The 14,074-nt window shown below is 54.8% G+C and overlaps 3 protein-coding genes across 3 annotated transcripts; all 3 read left to right on the plus strand.

Moving 5' to 3' along the window:
• Positions 1-521: 521 nt before the first annotated feature.
• On the plus strand, positions 522-2,134 carry N7482_002273 (uncharacterized protein; the record flags this gene model as incomplete). The annotated part of the gene is made up of 4 exons (XM_056684398.1): positions 522-550; positions 626-1,214; positions 1,268-1,729; positions 1,796-2,134. The coding sequence occupies 4 exons, from the start codon at positions 522-524 to the stop codon at positions 2,132-2,134; spliced, it is 1,419 nt and encodes a 472-aa protein (XP_056548004.1).
• Positions 2,135-2,349: 215 nt separating this feature from the next.
• Positions 2,350-4,055, plus strand: N7482_002274 (uncharacterized protein; the record flags this gene model as incomplete). Its single annotated transcript, XM_056684399.1, has 4 exons — positions 2,350-2,479; positions 2,671-2,981; positions 3,073-3,360; positions 3,426-4,055. The coding sequence occupies 4 exons, from the start codon at positions 2,350-2,352 to the stop codon at positions 4,053-4,055; spliced, it is 1,359 nt and encodes a 452-aa protein (XP_056548005.1).
• Positions 4,056-12,972: 8,917 nt separating this feature from the next.
• Positions 12,973-14,023, plus strand: N7482_002275 (bZIP transcription factor; the record flags this gene model as incomplete). Its single annotated transcript, XM_056684400.1, has 3 exons — positions 12,973-13,138; positions 13,231-13,769; positions 13,841-14,023. 3 exons carry the CDS (start codon positions 12,973-12,975, stop codon positions 14,021-14,023), a joined length of 888 nt encoding a protein of 295 aa, XP_056548006.1.
• Between the last annotated feature and the right edge of the window lie 51 nt (positions 14,024-14,074).

Here is a 14,074-nt window from a genome sequence, read left to right on the forward strand (position 1 = left end):
TTTCTGGCGTTGGGCCCTGGGGTGGATGGCGTTTCGGGATATGCATAAGGGTTGTCAATTTTGATTTGAACGGTTCTTTTCTTCTTCGTCGAATTCTCCAATTATTGAACTCTCCTGTATGGATTAGCTGGCGTATTGGTTGTGTTTCAATGAGACCCATGGTCATGGTTGCGGTCAAAGTAGTAATGAGTGACGGGAAAGAGAGATGTGCGTAGAACTCCAGACAAGTGTGGCTGTAGATTTAAAGGTCTAAGACAATATCTGGCTGGGTCTTGGAAAGTCTCGGGCCAGTAGGACTCATTAACATGACGTGTATGGAGTAGTGGAGGTGATGTATACAAAAGCCGTGAAGGGCAGGAAAGCTCCGCTGTCCCCGAGGTCGACCGCTTTTAGCCCCGGCGCGCCTCGTTGACGCAACGTGTTGGTCGCATCTTTGTCATTCAAGTCCACTCCTTCCTCCCTCGCCTTCCAATCCCTCACCCATCCAATGAGATAGAGATTCTCCTTTGCTGGCTACAATCATGGCTGGTATCGGGATCTCTTGGGGGACGTAAGTCCGTCTTGTTTGACGCCCTCCGCACCCGCACTCGCGGCATTCCCCTGCGCGCAATTCATCTCTGACCAGCTCACAGCCTCAAGTCTCTCCTCATCTTCTTCGGTCCGGTCCTGCTCCCTCGCCTCATCACAGCCTACCGCAGTCTCCGCGTCTCAATAGCGAGTCGCCCCCTCCGCGCCCAATCCCCGCCGGCGCCAGCCGAGCATTGAACCTCTTGTTCGCGAGCATCGCCCTCTTCCTCATCCTGAGCCTGCCGTTCAATCCCCATGCCCCCGAACCCAATATCTTCTCTCTCACCCGCTCGCGCATCAACACCCCCATCGATGTCGTCTTCCAGAGACTGTCGCGCCTCCGGCCCGACAGCCTTTTGACCGACGCCGACGTGCAGCTCCGTGCGAGACTCACCTCCCTCGGTGCTCGCAAGGTGTACCTGACCTTCGGACCGGATGCATTGGTCTCATGCCAATACTGCTCGTTTGAGAACCTCAATACCTACCTGCTATACTACCTGCCGTTCCACGTGCTTCTGCCGCACCTGCTGCATCTCTTGATCCTGGGCCTGGCCACTTCGGCGCCCTTTGCCGGCCGCGAATCGGCCCGCTGGCGCATGAAGTTCACCCTTGCCGGCCTGGCCCTGGCTGCCCTCGACGTCTGGGTTGTGGCCAGCTACGATGCGGTTTCGTCGGCTTCCCCGCCGTCCGGGCGGGCCAGGTGCCCCCCACCGGCCTCTACAATCTGATCACCTTGTTGCGGCCATTGGCATTTACGGTCTGTGACGTGATTTGCTCGATTGTGGTTTACCTCTCTTCCACCAATCGGTTCTTTTTCAAGCCTCCTTCGCAGGCGGATCAGCTGGACCAGGCCGTGTCGGCGGCCCTGGCGATGTTGACGGGCGCCAACAACAAGCTTCACGCGGCGAGTGTAACCCGTAATGCCGTCGTTCGGGACAAGGCTCTCAAGGCGCGCGACGATGTCTACTGGCGGACCATGGTGGCGGTCGAGAACCCCACTCGGGGCTCCGGCGAAGGTGCCGAGCGGATCGAAGGAGTGGAGCGGGTGGACGTTGTAAACAACATCTGGGACGAGGAGGAAGTGGCTCGAGCCATGTCGCGGGCGATGGCGGGCCAGGGAGGAATCGATTTGGCGCAGCTGGGACTGAATGCGAACGAGTTTGTGCGTGGGGTGACGGAGGGTCTGGACTGAGGGAGGCGCACTACTGCACCCTGTATACTGTAGTAGGAGACTGCCGGGGGACTATACCAACCCGGTACCATACCCATAGATCGATTCAGCATAGACCTCGAGCGGCTCAACTTTGTGAATATTCATGACCCCATGTCCTTCTGCTGGCTCTCGAGCAAGAATCCTCCACAATTGAGCAAATCACCACCACCGCGATTCGACGAGGCGGTGTGGAGTGTCGATCGTCATGTGTTGAGAGAGGTCTTGAACCGAGCTCTCACCGGTTCCCCCCACCCCTCAATTCCTCAATTCCTCTGCACTCTTCCGTCCCTCGCTTCACGCTCGGATTCTGGTAATCCTCTCGAAGTCTTTGTCCAGCCCTCGTTTCACGACTAGACCGAGAAAAGACAGCAAAGGCTCTTGCAGAACCCTGTACATCTTTCCAGACCACGCGGCAGATCCACCTATGAGGCTTCCAGACTTATCCCGCTCCTCAGATTGATTAGTGCCGGACTAGCCCTCGCTCTTTTCCCTTCCCCGGCGCATCTCCTCCGCAACACACGCAAAGGCTCTCCTTCCCAACCGCCCTGCGACCCTCATCCCCCCTCGCCATGGCCAAAGAGACGACTGTGCCGCCTCCGCCGTCGGCCCCGGAGCTCAATGTTTATGTTTCCAGCCCAAGCGGCCCGCGGCCAGCCAAGGAGACCACGTTCCGGGAGTGGGTAGTCACCAACCAAATCGGTATGAGAGGGTCTCCCCGAACCTGCCACGGTGCAGATGGCGCCATTCGAGAGAATGGGCATTTCTGTTCTCACGGCTAGACCTGTAGTCGCAGAATGCCTATCCTTTCCCTCTTTCTCTCTCGAGTGTTTAGCCTCGGCGTTTGTTGGGTTCTTGTATGGCTAATACTGTTCGGCATTGCTTCGCTATAGGGATCTCCTTGACTATCCTGGCTATGCTGCTGGCTCTTCATAACCTCTACCCGTCGCTCCGCCCTTTTACTCAGCCCTTCTTCGAACTCTCCTACCACGACTCCGCGTCAAACACGTACGTCCAGGGCTGGAACGATGCGTACTTTGTCGTCAGCGCGACACTGGCGCTGACCGCGGCTCGCGCAATCATTATTGAATGGGTGATTCAGCCTCTGGGTCGCTCATGGGGGCTGAAGCGCAAGGCTGCCCTCCGGCTGGCCGAGCAGGGCTGGCTGGCTCTGTACTATGGGTTTATCTGGACCATCGGTTTGGTATGTTTCTTTCCTTGGAGTTGGGGACAACGTTTCCGAAAATAGTACAGGGGTTCTATGGCTAACAGTCGGTTTTCTTGTGAGTGTGCAGTACATCTGGAAGAACTCGTACTACTGGTTCGATTTCGCCGCTATTTGGAAAGAGTGGCCTGCGCGCTCGCTCGGCGGCTTGATGAAGTGGTATATCCTGGTGGAGCTGGCCTTTTTGCTGCAACAGATCTTCGTCATTCATATTGAGGAGAGGCGGAAGGATCACTATCAAATGCTGTCGCACCACGTCATTACCAGCACGCTGCTCAGCTCGGCCTATGTCTACGGCTTTTACAATGTGTCCAATGTGGTGCTGTGCCTGATGGACATTGTGGACGTTCTTCTTCCCGTATGTTTGATGTGGTCACTACATAAAGACACAAAAAGCTGTTGGTCTGCTAACACTCGCACTAGTCAGCCAAGATTCTCAAGTATCTGAAGTTCCAAAACGCCTGCAACGTCGCCTTCGGCGTCTTCATGACGGTCTGGTTCATCACCCGCCACGTCTTCTATAACATGCTGTGGTGGTCCATCTACAAAAACGTGCCGCAGCAAATGTCCTACGGCTGCTACTCCGGCGCAACAGCCGAGATGATCAGCACGAACGGCTATCCCGACTCCTTCGCCTACCTCTTCGGGCCCTTCCGTGGCCTGGAGAACCCCATTTGCATGAACCGCACCATTAAGTGGATATTCCTGTCCTTCCTGCTCTCTATCCAGCTCCTCTCCATCGTCTGGCTAGGCATGATCGTCCGTGTCGCCTACGGCGTCGTCTACCGCGGCAATGCAGAGGATACCCGCAGCGATGAGGAAGACGAGGTCGAGATGGACGGCACACTCGCTACGAACGGCACCGCGCGGCTGGCCGCCAAGGACGGCGTTAGCGCTGCCCCCGTCGTCGTGAACGATAGTGCCCCTGGCCTAGACCGCCGGCGGTCGAACGGTGCTGGCTCGATGCGCGCACGCGGCCGTGGCCGTGTGCCCTTCGATCAGAGTGACCGCAAGGCCTTGCTGGGACGGATCGGATGTGACAAGCCTACCTAGTTTAGGCAACCCCCAGATTCTTGTCTGCTTGACTTCCCTTTGCCCCTTTTTCTCTCTCCGCCAGGGCGTTTTGACGAATCCACTTTGATTCCCGTATTTACTGGCATGCCGTGATGTCTGTCTTGTCTGTTTCTTCTCCTGCTTATGCTCCGCACCCGTCTCCCTCCATCTCTCTATCTATCTGGAGTTGCAAATGCATATGCTTTGCATGCGTGCTAGTCTGGGTCGAAGGGACAAGACCAGTGCCGCTTGACGAAATGAAGTGCTCGACTATCTATGATCTGCGATTTACGTTAGTCCGAGCACGTCTGCTCTGTGCCTCCTCGCCAGGTCACTTATATCCCTGCGTTATCTTTTTCGTCGTTTCTCCTTTCTCCATGCATTCTTTCTGCTTGCATCGTCATGTTTACTGACCTGGGTCGGAGGTCTCGGGCTTTGTTGGGCTTCTGCTGCTTTTTTTTCTATTTTCTTTCATCACACGTGATTAGATGTCCAGTCATTAATACCCAATGGACACATTTGAGTCTTTCTACCGGGTTCAAGGCTTTTCCTTATGGTTCTGTCCTTGTAAATTGTTCATTGGCTGTAAGTAACTCTTTTGATTGTAGAGTTGCTAAGCAAAGGCAGTGGATATTGGGATCTACTCATGCAATACGGCATGTGTGCCAACATGTCAAGTCAGCCTTATGATTCATTAGAAATCTACTGTGATCTCAAGTGGTTGACATGCAATTACTCGTAATAGTGACCTGTGCCGAACTGCTATTCACAGTGAGACATAGCCCTTCAGAGGAGACTCATCGTCGTCGAAATGGCCATATGCCAAGATGTCCACTTTTCCGAGAAGAGCAGCCATAGCGTTTTGCCACAAAATCAGGTAAGGCAAGCAAACCCCCGTAGTAAACCAGTATCCGTATATCCTCGAAGCGTGGAAACCTTCCATTCAGCCTTTTAATCTCTCTCCGTTTTGCCTCCTCCCGCCTATGATCTTCCACACTTCTATATTTAGAATTTGCACAGTTCCACTTCCCACTTCCTTGTTAATTTGTTATAATTTGCTCTGTATGCGCTATAGCGGTTCTTAGATGTCTCGGCATATGAGACTCTATCGTTCCCACTACCTATTATCTTTGATATTTACTCTCTTACTAACTGGCGTGTCGTTCCCTCGTCTTTCCCAGGTAGTTCCGGCTTTATCCCAATATACTAGAACTACTCTAGGAGACCTATTCATAATAGCAATTCAGCGGCATAGCCGGTTGCCAATGAGAACAATGCAATCCTTTTATAATCCTTTTAGGTCTAAGGTTAGTAGAACTAGTCTTGTTTAGGAGACTTTTTCTTACCTAGGTTAGTATATAGCGAGTACTATAGTGACGTCTACGGCCCGTCCGACTTACTATATTTCCCCACTTTTCCACTCCCCAGCTTCTCTGTGCAACCATCTAGGTGGACTAAGCCTTTGATCAAGTATTGAGCCGCTAGCCCTTACTGATCAGGCAGAAATGGCGGCTACCAAGCGCTTTCATGCCGACAGTGCAATATGAAGTACACCAAGCTGGGACATCTGAATTGTGTGTTCTCCCCACGTGTCATAATACCCCAGGGTAGACAATTGGTTAACGGACCCCATTAGAGACATGAGCGAATGTGTGTGTTCAGAAGCTGGCATGCCGGCTTGTACTGTAAACAATCAGCTTGCAGCTAGATTCAAATACTAAGCCTTGTCCATGCTGCCAGGATTTGCTGGGAACGCACGTAAGACTTCACACAGGTCTGAATTACAGTCATTCACATCGGATCACAGAACCTTTCATCATGACCAAGGGCAATCGTAGACAACATCTTACCCAACTGGCAAAGCGGCTTGCCTATCTCAGCCCGACTCTCTAGGGCCGGCCAATCTCCCAGAACTGTCTGGCTTGTTCGAACCAGGAGCTCTGTTTGAATGGCTGGTATCTGATATCAACGCTTCATAGTCACCACCCTTCCTCTAGTAGATTTCCCTGGAAGTTCAAACACGACCGACGCTTTGAATCTTCCCCCGACTGCGGACCTGGATGCACAAACAAGCCTGGGTAGTGGGAACATGACACTGCACCAGATTTACAAACTGATGGATGATTTGTCCAAGAAGTTTAATTCAGACGCTTGCCACTCTGAGTGGGCCTGATGTTTCTAGATATTTGTCTCCGGGAGTTCTTCAAGAGAGTGTCCGAGTTATCCGATGATTCATGAACCGACCTTCACGCCACAAAGATCTATACACCGTACACGACTCTCTTGCAGAGGGCATACCAATGTGCGACATGTCTGAAAGTGATAAATTGCAATTTGGAGGCACTGGGCAGCCACGGAAGTTCAACGCCGAGGGATTCTCGGTCATTATATATGTGATGGTCCGACGCAAGCGTCTGGCTCTCCTGGAGAGCTAGCGCACGACATCTCATCAACAGTCTCGGAAGGGCCTGCACCGAAGCTGCTTTGAAGCTAACACAGCTAATGGATGGATTGGAAAATTGCGCCAATCAACACGGGGGCAAATCCCGATATCCGGGGTTTTTGCTCGCGTTTCTACTCGGTAGATCCTGCGCCCGTTCCATATCATATATCGATGGCTCTGCAACCGTTATGAGCTTCCTCAATCTCTTGGAGGGATCCATGCCAAGGGCCCGCGGGACCATTTCAGTCTCCCATTCGACCAGAAGCGCAAACACGTTCCGTGCAATTCTGCATGCACTCTCGATCACCCGGCTCTTGGACGATCTTCGCCATAGTCAGGCGTACACAGTGCATATACCCATCACAGCCTTGACTTTGGCAATGGTGATATCCGCTATGCGTCTCGTGAACCACAGTGTGATTAAAATTCCAACAGAGATATATATGGACGGATGCCTAGGCGAGCTAGCAATACGAGCCCGTGAGCGGCATACTCCAACTTTAGAACCGATTTCGGAAAAGAAAAGAAGTTTTCAATATGCTTCGGCGCATTAGCGCATCATTTACTCTCGGTGTCTCGTGGGGATCTGGGGAGAATTTCCGATATATGTCTAGAGGGACGCTAGGATAGCCATTTCCTCAGTGGCAGGCTGTAGGAGACTCATGGCAAATGTCTCCGTTTCTAGAACTCGTTGAGTATTGGGCTCCTGCGTGTACCCTAGCTGAACCTTAATATTGAACATCTGTTCCGCTGGAGCCGCATCCGCGGTGTTTACAAACTGGATGCTTGAAGACAAGTATATGACTGCAAGTGACACTAATGGAGACTGCCAATCGGGGCTGGTGGGCCAAGTATCTGAGCAGGATCTGTACGGGCTTCTGCTCCTGTAATCTACTCGGTCCGCTGGCAGAATACACAAGCTAGACAGGAAGATATTGAGTGGTCCCAGAGACCAAGTCCGGCCTCATTGTCCACTCCAGTACGCTTACGTTGCGATTCGACTCCCCTCGTGGCCAATAAGGTATTCTGGTTGACCGGTCTAGAGATGGATTGAGCCGCCCAGGCATAGTTTGAGTGCTCTGCACATCGCATCTCTGTAGAAACGGACCTCTCATGGGCCTCGCGCCAGGCATCACATCCATGACCTTGCCTCGGTGCTCGGGGATCAGGTGATAGCACCGTTCGACCAGACCTCACAGCATTGCGTCATGAGATCCTATCAACTACGTCTGTGCCGGCTCAGCTCCCACCGAGAATGGAACACCCGAAACGCGATATACACGACCTACCGTACCTCCTCAGTCAGACTCTTGATCCAGCGTGCTCTCGCGGGAAGTAGAGTCGTCCCTCACATTGCACAAACCCAGTACTGACGGCCCCCAGCCACCGACGTTTCATCCACGGTCTGGTGAACCGAGACAGACCGGCCCAGCAGCAGAAGACCAGACACGATGTTTCCCCTCCACGATACCACAGAATTGCCCCCAAAGAGACCCGATGCGCTGATACACTGACCCACTTCAGCCTGAAGGCTCACAATCCAAGCCCATCGGGGCATAAAGTGCGTCGCACCGATCTGCGCGCACGGCGAGACCAGTCCCGAAAGGAGGCAGCATAGGCGAGCTGCAGCACGCGTGGGCCACGTGGAATATGGCCCCCGGGGGCCAAATTCTTAATCCTGCATTCGACAAAGATTATCAATGGCAGGTTCCCAAAGAAGACCGGGCGCACGTTTCAGGTTCAGGTTGGATGCAACCGGAGCTCCAAAAGGCAAAGGCAAAAGCGGCAAATGGATCCAGCCTGGGCTGGACAGGGTCAGGCAAAGGCACAGACAAAGGCAATGGCCATGCACAGTTCAAAGGGGGGGGGTTGGGGCACGACAGATGTTCTGCATAACCGGTGGGTGCAAGGGTGATCTCAGTGCGGGAGCGTGGTCGGGAAGGGGCGCGTTTTGGCAGGCTGAGATCGGAACCACGCCGAGCATAGCCATTTGAAACAGCGGTGATGGTCTGTCGGGCTCGGGTATAAGATATTTGTTTCCTGCTTGCTCTGGTAGTATTGTTCGTTGGGGGCGGAGAGGATGGGTATTCGTTAGTGCAACCTCGCAGGATTAGCTGCCTAATAATATCATCATACCCGCAATTAGCCCCCAACAACGTGATAACGGAAGGAGATTTCGTTTTGCCATACAGAGTGGTAATGTAGAATTTGCCATTCAGATTCACTTGCGCCAGACAACATCGTCCGACGCTACTCCGAATGAACTGGGTTAGTGCTGCGAGTACGGGCAGCATATTCCTAGGCACCAGGTGCATATTACCCCAACAAGTTTAGTCCATGGTCCTCGTGCAGGTGGCAGTCTACGGTCTACCACAACACACATCTTAGGCTGTGGTATGTGGGAGGGTCGGCCGTGCCGCTCGATTAGGATACTGCGAAGCTGGACGCCTTGTCCAACCATCGCGCGGATGGGTCAGAGGGTGGGGGAGGCCGGCCTGAAAGAGAGCAGAGAAAAGGCCGGGACATCGAATGGGCTCGGCAGGGAGCGTTTCCCTGATATGTTTCGTACTCGGTCTATTTTCGCATCACGGTGTAACTGGTGACCAGCTGTAAGAAGGGATCGGAGATTGCCGTGACATGACAGGTTTGTTTAGGATTATTTTGGGTTGGTGAGTGACACCGAAGAGAGACGCCATCGTCACCGCTGAGGAGGGCCACAGATGCGAGGCTCTGGGTGCAGACTGCTGCGTATCATCGGCCTGGCATGTCGGTCTGGCGGGACAGCTCTCTGGTCCGATGGATGCCGTACTCCGTAAATACGTCTGTGGCAATGGGCTTGGGCTCCGAGGGGTGCAGCAGAGTGCAGCGTGAAGCAGCACGGCGCACGATGGGCGCTGCCGGCCTTTTGTCCACCGCCAGGAACATTGTTCTAGATGGTTACTAGAAGGCTTCCACTGCCATCCGACCCAAGCATCCGGGGTCGAGCGAGGGCTGTGGGTGGTGGGAATCCCGGTCATCGAGGCGATGGAGCCAAGGATGACGGTGGGAGGCTTGTCATTCCAGCGGGGACGCGGGCGTGAACAGCGGTGAAGAGGGAGAGGCAAAAGAAAGGCTGCAGGAGGTGGATGAGACTCGCGACAGGCGTCAACAGTCGAGGCAACAGAGGTACCGAGAACATCAGGACATCACGACATCGGGACATCGGGACATCGGGACATCAGGCCATGAGCTCAGCACATCAGCGCATCAGCTGTGCATACCGTCATCCGCCCCGTCCCTAAACGGGGGGGGGGTTCCACCTGTCACTCAGCCCTACCCTCTTCCTTTTTGGGCGTGGATCCCGTGTAATCTCGCACTTGCTGCCTTTCTGATTACTGCCACTCACCCTCAGCCACGATCACGCCCTGGTCTACTTCCCCTTCCACCCCCCGCGATCCGCCTCGTGATTGGCCTGGCCTAACCGCCCGCCCACTCGACCCTTACTCGACCCTTCGGTTCATTACTGTTCCCGTTCCCGAAAAGCATACCGCGAACTAGCCCACGCCAGAAACCCCCAGGGCCCCCTCACACCCTTCTTCGAGTCCAATTCCCGAACCCCCTGGGTAAGCACCTTGGAACCAGCAGTGCGCCCGCGCCTGCAGGACGCCACTCAGGCAACTGGGCGAAACGCGGACCTCGGGGACTATGGGGACTATTGGGGACTCTCAACGGACTCGGTACTACAGATGGGAACCCCGCCCAAAAGAAAGCCGGCCATGCTAGCGAGGAACCGAACGCGAGCAGCCAAAAAAAGAAACTATACGACCATACATATGCCCGCCATCCCACCTCGCAGAGTCAATCGAGCATTACATTGGACAGGATTCAGATGGGAGGGGTTGGCGCTCCCAGCAAAGTGGACGAGGCTAAGCCACGAGGGGATTAGGGTTGGATCACGGCCTGTCTGTGAGCAGACCAGACGAGTCCGACAGAAGCAACAGCGCCCAGCACCAACAAGTGCAAGGTAATCGGATCTACTCTCAAAGCAGCACTTCCAAGACCGACTCAACGCAAGCGAACAGTTCGCTCGTCTCGTTCAGGGTCCTGACCCGGGTCCCGGCCCTGCCACCGGCCATTTGCCATACGAACAGTCCAATCGAGAGACATGCCCGTTTTGGACCGCCCCCCCCCGTTGTCAAAATTGGGAATTGTTAGGCGATCCTGCACCCTTGAGATTGGCTCTGTTCTGCTCGTTGCAGCCCCCTCTTTTGTTTCTGTCGAACCGCAGGCCAGACCAGGTTGACGGTTGGTTTTGTTTTCGTCTCCACTTGCTTCCCTTTCCCCACCCGCTATCAACGATTCAAAGGCGCGTGCAGTGATTTGGTTCTGGCCTCGCCCCGGGTTGATCGTACCCTATATAGGATAGATTCATCGGATCATAACCAAGGCCCCATACACCCAAAACTGCGAATGGTCAATTGTTTTTTTTTTTTCTTTTCGCCCTGGTCTGTTTCCCTCCGTTCCCCGTTCCCCGACCATACGTCGGACTCCGGATGCTCCGATTTTCGGGGAACAAGGTCGAGAAGATGCGAATCGAGAAAAAGGAACGATCCTGCAAATAGACCTAGGTCCTCCCAAAGATGATCATCGCAGAGATCAGCACCCGCTGGGTCAGATCTTTATCCCCTTAGTCCGTTGCCAAGAGGGTGAGCGAGACAGAAAAACGTGGCAGGGCCCCCAGTTCTGCGTTCTCAGTTCTCACCCGCGCAACAGCGCAACACTAGCCGCTTTAGGCTAAGCGGGGTTCACTGGTGGAACCCTCTCCGTATCGAGTACGGACTACCGTATACTCACGTTCAGCACGGAACCGAGCGTTGGATTCCTAATCATTTACCGTACCCAGCGATCCAGCTACTTCAGCTATCCAGCTAAATACATCACCTGTTACAGTCCGAGGTCTCCCCTACTTGACCGTCGCTACCCGGCAGTTTACTAAACATACCCTTCTAGGTAAAAGGTCTCATTAACGGGTAACCCACGCCCTCATGGTTAATCGCTGTACTCCCCTCAGCTCCTGCACCCACGTGAGCGAGACAATGTTAGTGTAACCACCCTCTTGGGCGCATGAACTCCCGTACGGACCACGAATTTCCCCGTTTCATCTTTCCCCCCCCCCCCGGGGCTCATCGCGTCTCGGGCCAGTCGGGAAGGCAGGACGCGTGGGAGGTGGATGCTGCCCCCGGCCCAGAATGCACTTTACACTTCATGCAGCACCAGGGCCACCAACTCCGACCCCCAAGGGCCTACCAGGCGCTATCGCCGTCGCTATCGCCGTCGCTATTTCTGCCTCCCGCGTTTCTATTTTCTATACCCTGAATCGTACCTCTCTCGCTTCCCGACCCCCCGTGTGACAACCTAGCTAGCCTCCTCATTCTCTGGCTCTTCGTCATCGGTGCTCCCCTCGATTCCGGCTACTGGAGTTTGGGGTGTGGGAAATGGCCGGGCCTGTTATGGAGCCAACTAGGAGCCCGGGGGGTAGATAGGGAGAGTGGGGCCAAACAAATATCATGAATCATGATCTCAAATCATACCCGGGCGAGGTCCTAGTCCTAGTCCGAGTCCCTAGTCTATGGGGTTCGGGACGGAGTGAAGATAGATGCGAGGTGATAAGTGACGGAGTGACGCATGTACTCGGTGAATACTATGGTACCGGTAAAAGGAGCCGGAGACGAACAAGAACATCGGGAAACGTGTATGGTATATACGTGCGCCCCGTGCAGCCCTTCCGGGCATGAAAAAACGTGGCCCAGATTGGTGGGTGGAGAGGAGGGCCCAAGAGTCAAGACCCGGTCGAGGCTGAACACCAGCCCGGACCCATCCCTGCCCGTCCCCTCGTCATTTTTAATTTACTTTTTGGTTTTATGGTATTTATTTTAGGGAGGGTTCGTAGGTGGATTCGGGGTCCTGGAATTAATAAGATGATATTAATTGGATTAGGCTTAGGCTTAGGCGTCGGCTCCGATGGGAATAACCAGAGAAATCATGACAATAATTCCAATTATTCCCGTTACTGTGATTGACGGACAATCGTGATTATTCGTTGGTTTCTTATGTGCCCTGCACATCTGCACATGGCAGCTCGAGTCTAATGGGCCAGGATATCCACGGACGTGCGCGGGTTTATCGCGACGGCCTGGGGGGGCTTAGCCTATGCAAGGCCCGAGGAATCCTCCCCCCCCCCCCCCAGCTGATCGACGGGGAGATTTAGGAGCCCCATACTGCGTTCTCCAACGAGAGTATATAATCAATCTAAAAGCCGCGCCCCCCCTCTCTCCTGCGGACTTCATCGCAATCCAGACTTCTTCTCTGCTTCCTTCCTTCTATATACTCTCTACCATCTGTCCCCTTTCCCCTCTCTATACTGGCCTTGCCCCACACTATTTACTCTCTCCACCCCAACAAAACTATACAACACGGCTGCTGCCTCGATCCAAGATGCATCGTTCCTCAACATACGACGCTCGCTCGGGCTCACGGTCCTCCAGTCACAGCAACAGCAGCGCCTTTAGTCCCAACGCAAACCCCAACGAGGACTGGACCAAGATCTCCGATCTGGCCGAGCGCCGCCGCATCCAGAACCGCATTGCGCAACGCAACTATCGTGAGCATTCCCCAGCCCTAACCCCCCCCCCCCCAAGGCCCTCCACAGAAAGCCAATCCAGTCTAGTACCTATCCCGCTAACTCTCACACAGGCAAAAAGCTGAAGCGACGCTTGGAAGATCTAGAGCGCCGCGCCGCATCCTCCGCCTCACCAGAAGCCGAGCCCGCTGAGCCCGTGGCCCCTCCCAAAGCCACGCCCAACAAGCCTCGCACCAAGCAGCCCCGATCCAGCAAACCCGACCCCAAACCACACACAGCCCACTCCCAACTGTCAGAGCGCTCGAGCTCGTACGAGTATTACACGCAAGACGAGCGCTCCATGTTCGCCCAGCAATGCACCCGCCAGCTGTCCGCCTCCCCACCCCCCGTCTTCTCCTACCCTCCGCTGCCAAACTACGACACCTACCGGCCCACATACACCCAGATGCCGGTGTACCACACCGTGCCCAGCTCCTACAGCGAAGTCTCCTTCGTCGACTACGAGCCAGTGCCCAGCGTGCTGCCGATGGTGGCGCCGGGGATGGGCCGCAAACCGTATGACGAGGACATGATGAGCCCGTTTAGCATGAGCTATGCGACGATGGCGGGCATCGAGCTGGTGCCGCAGCAGGCGCACGAGCCCGGCCTCCCGGTACAATTCCCTCGCTAGCCGACCAGGCCGCGACCAACAGGCTAATTTCTTTGTGTTGCTTCTGCTCGCAGATGCCCGCGCTCTCCTACGGCTATGCGCACGCTCACTCGCCCTCACATCCGCACGACCACGACCGCGCGGCGTCGACCTCCTCGCCCGAAGCCTCTATCTTCACCTTCCCCCTCACTCCGGAGTCGCCCCCGTGCTCGCCGCGCTCGATGGCGGGCTTGTACGAGTATGATCTGCGGCCGTGACCATACGGAGTGACGCAAACGACGACTACGGTCCTGCGCTCAGTGTCACTG

This window comes from Penicillium canariense (genome assembly GCF_028826845.1).
Source record: "Penicillium canariense strain IBT 26290 chromosome Unknown utg000001l_segment0_segment0, whole genome shotgun sequence".
Taxonomy (NCBI): Eukaryota; Fungi; Ascomycota; class Eurotiomycetes; order Eurotiales; family Aspergillaceae; genus Penicillium; species Penicillium canariense.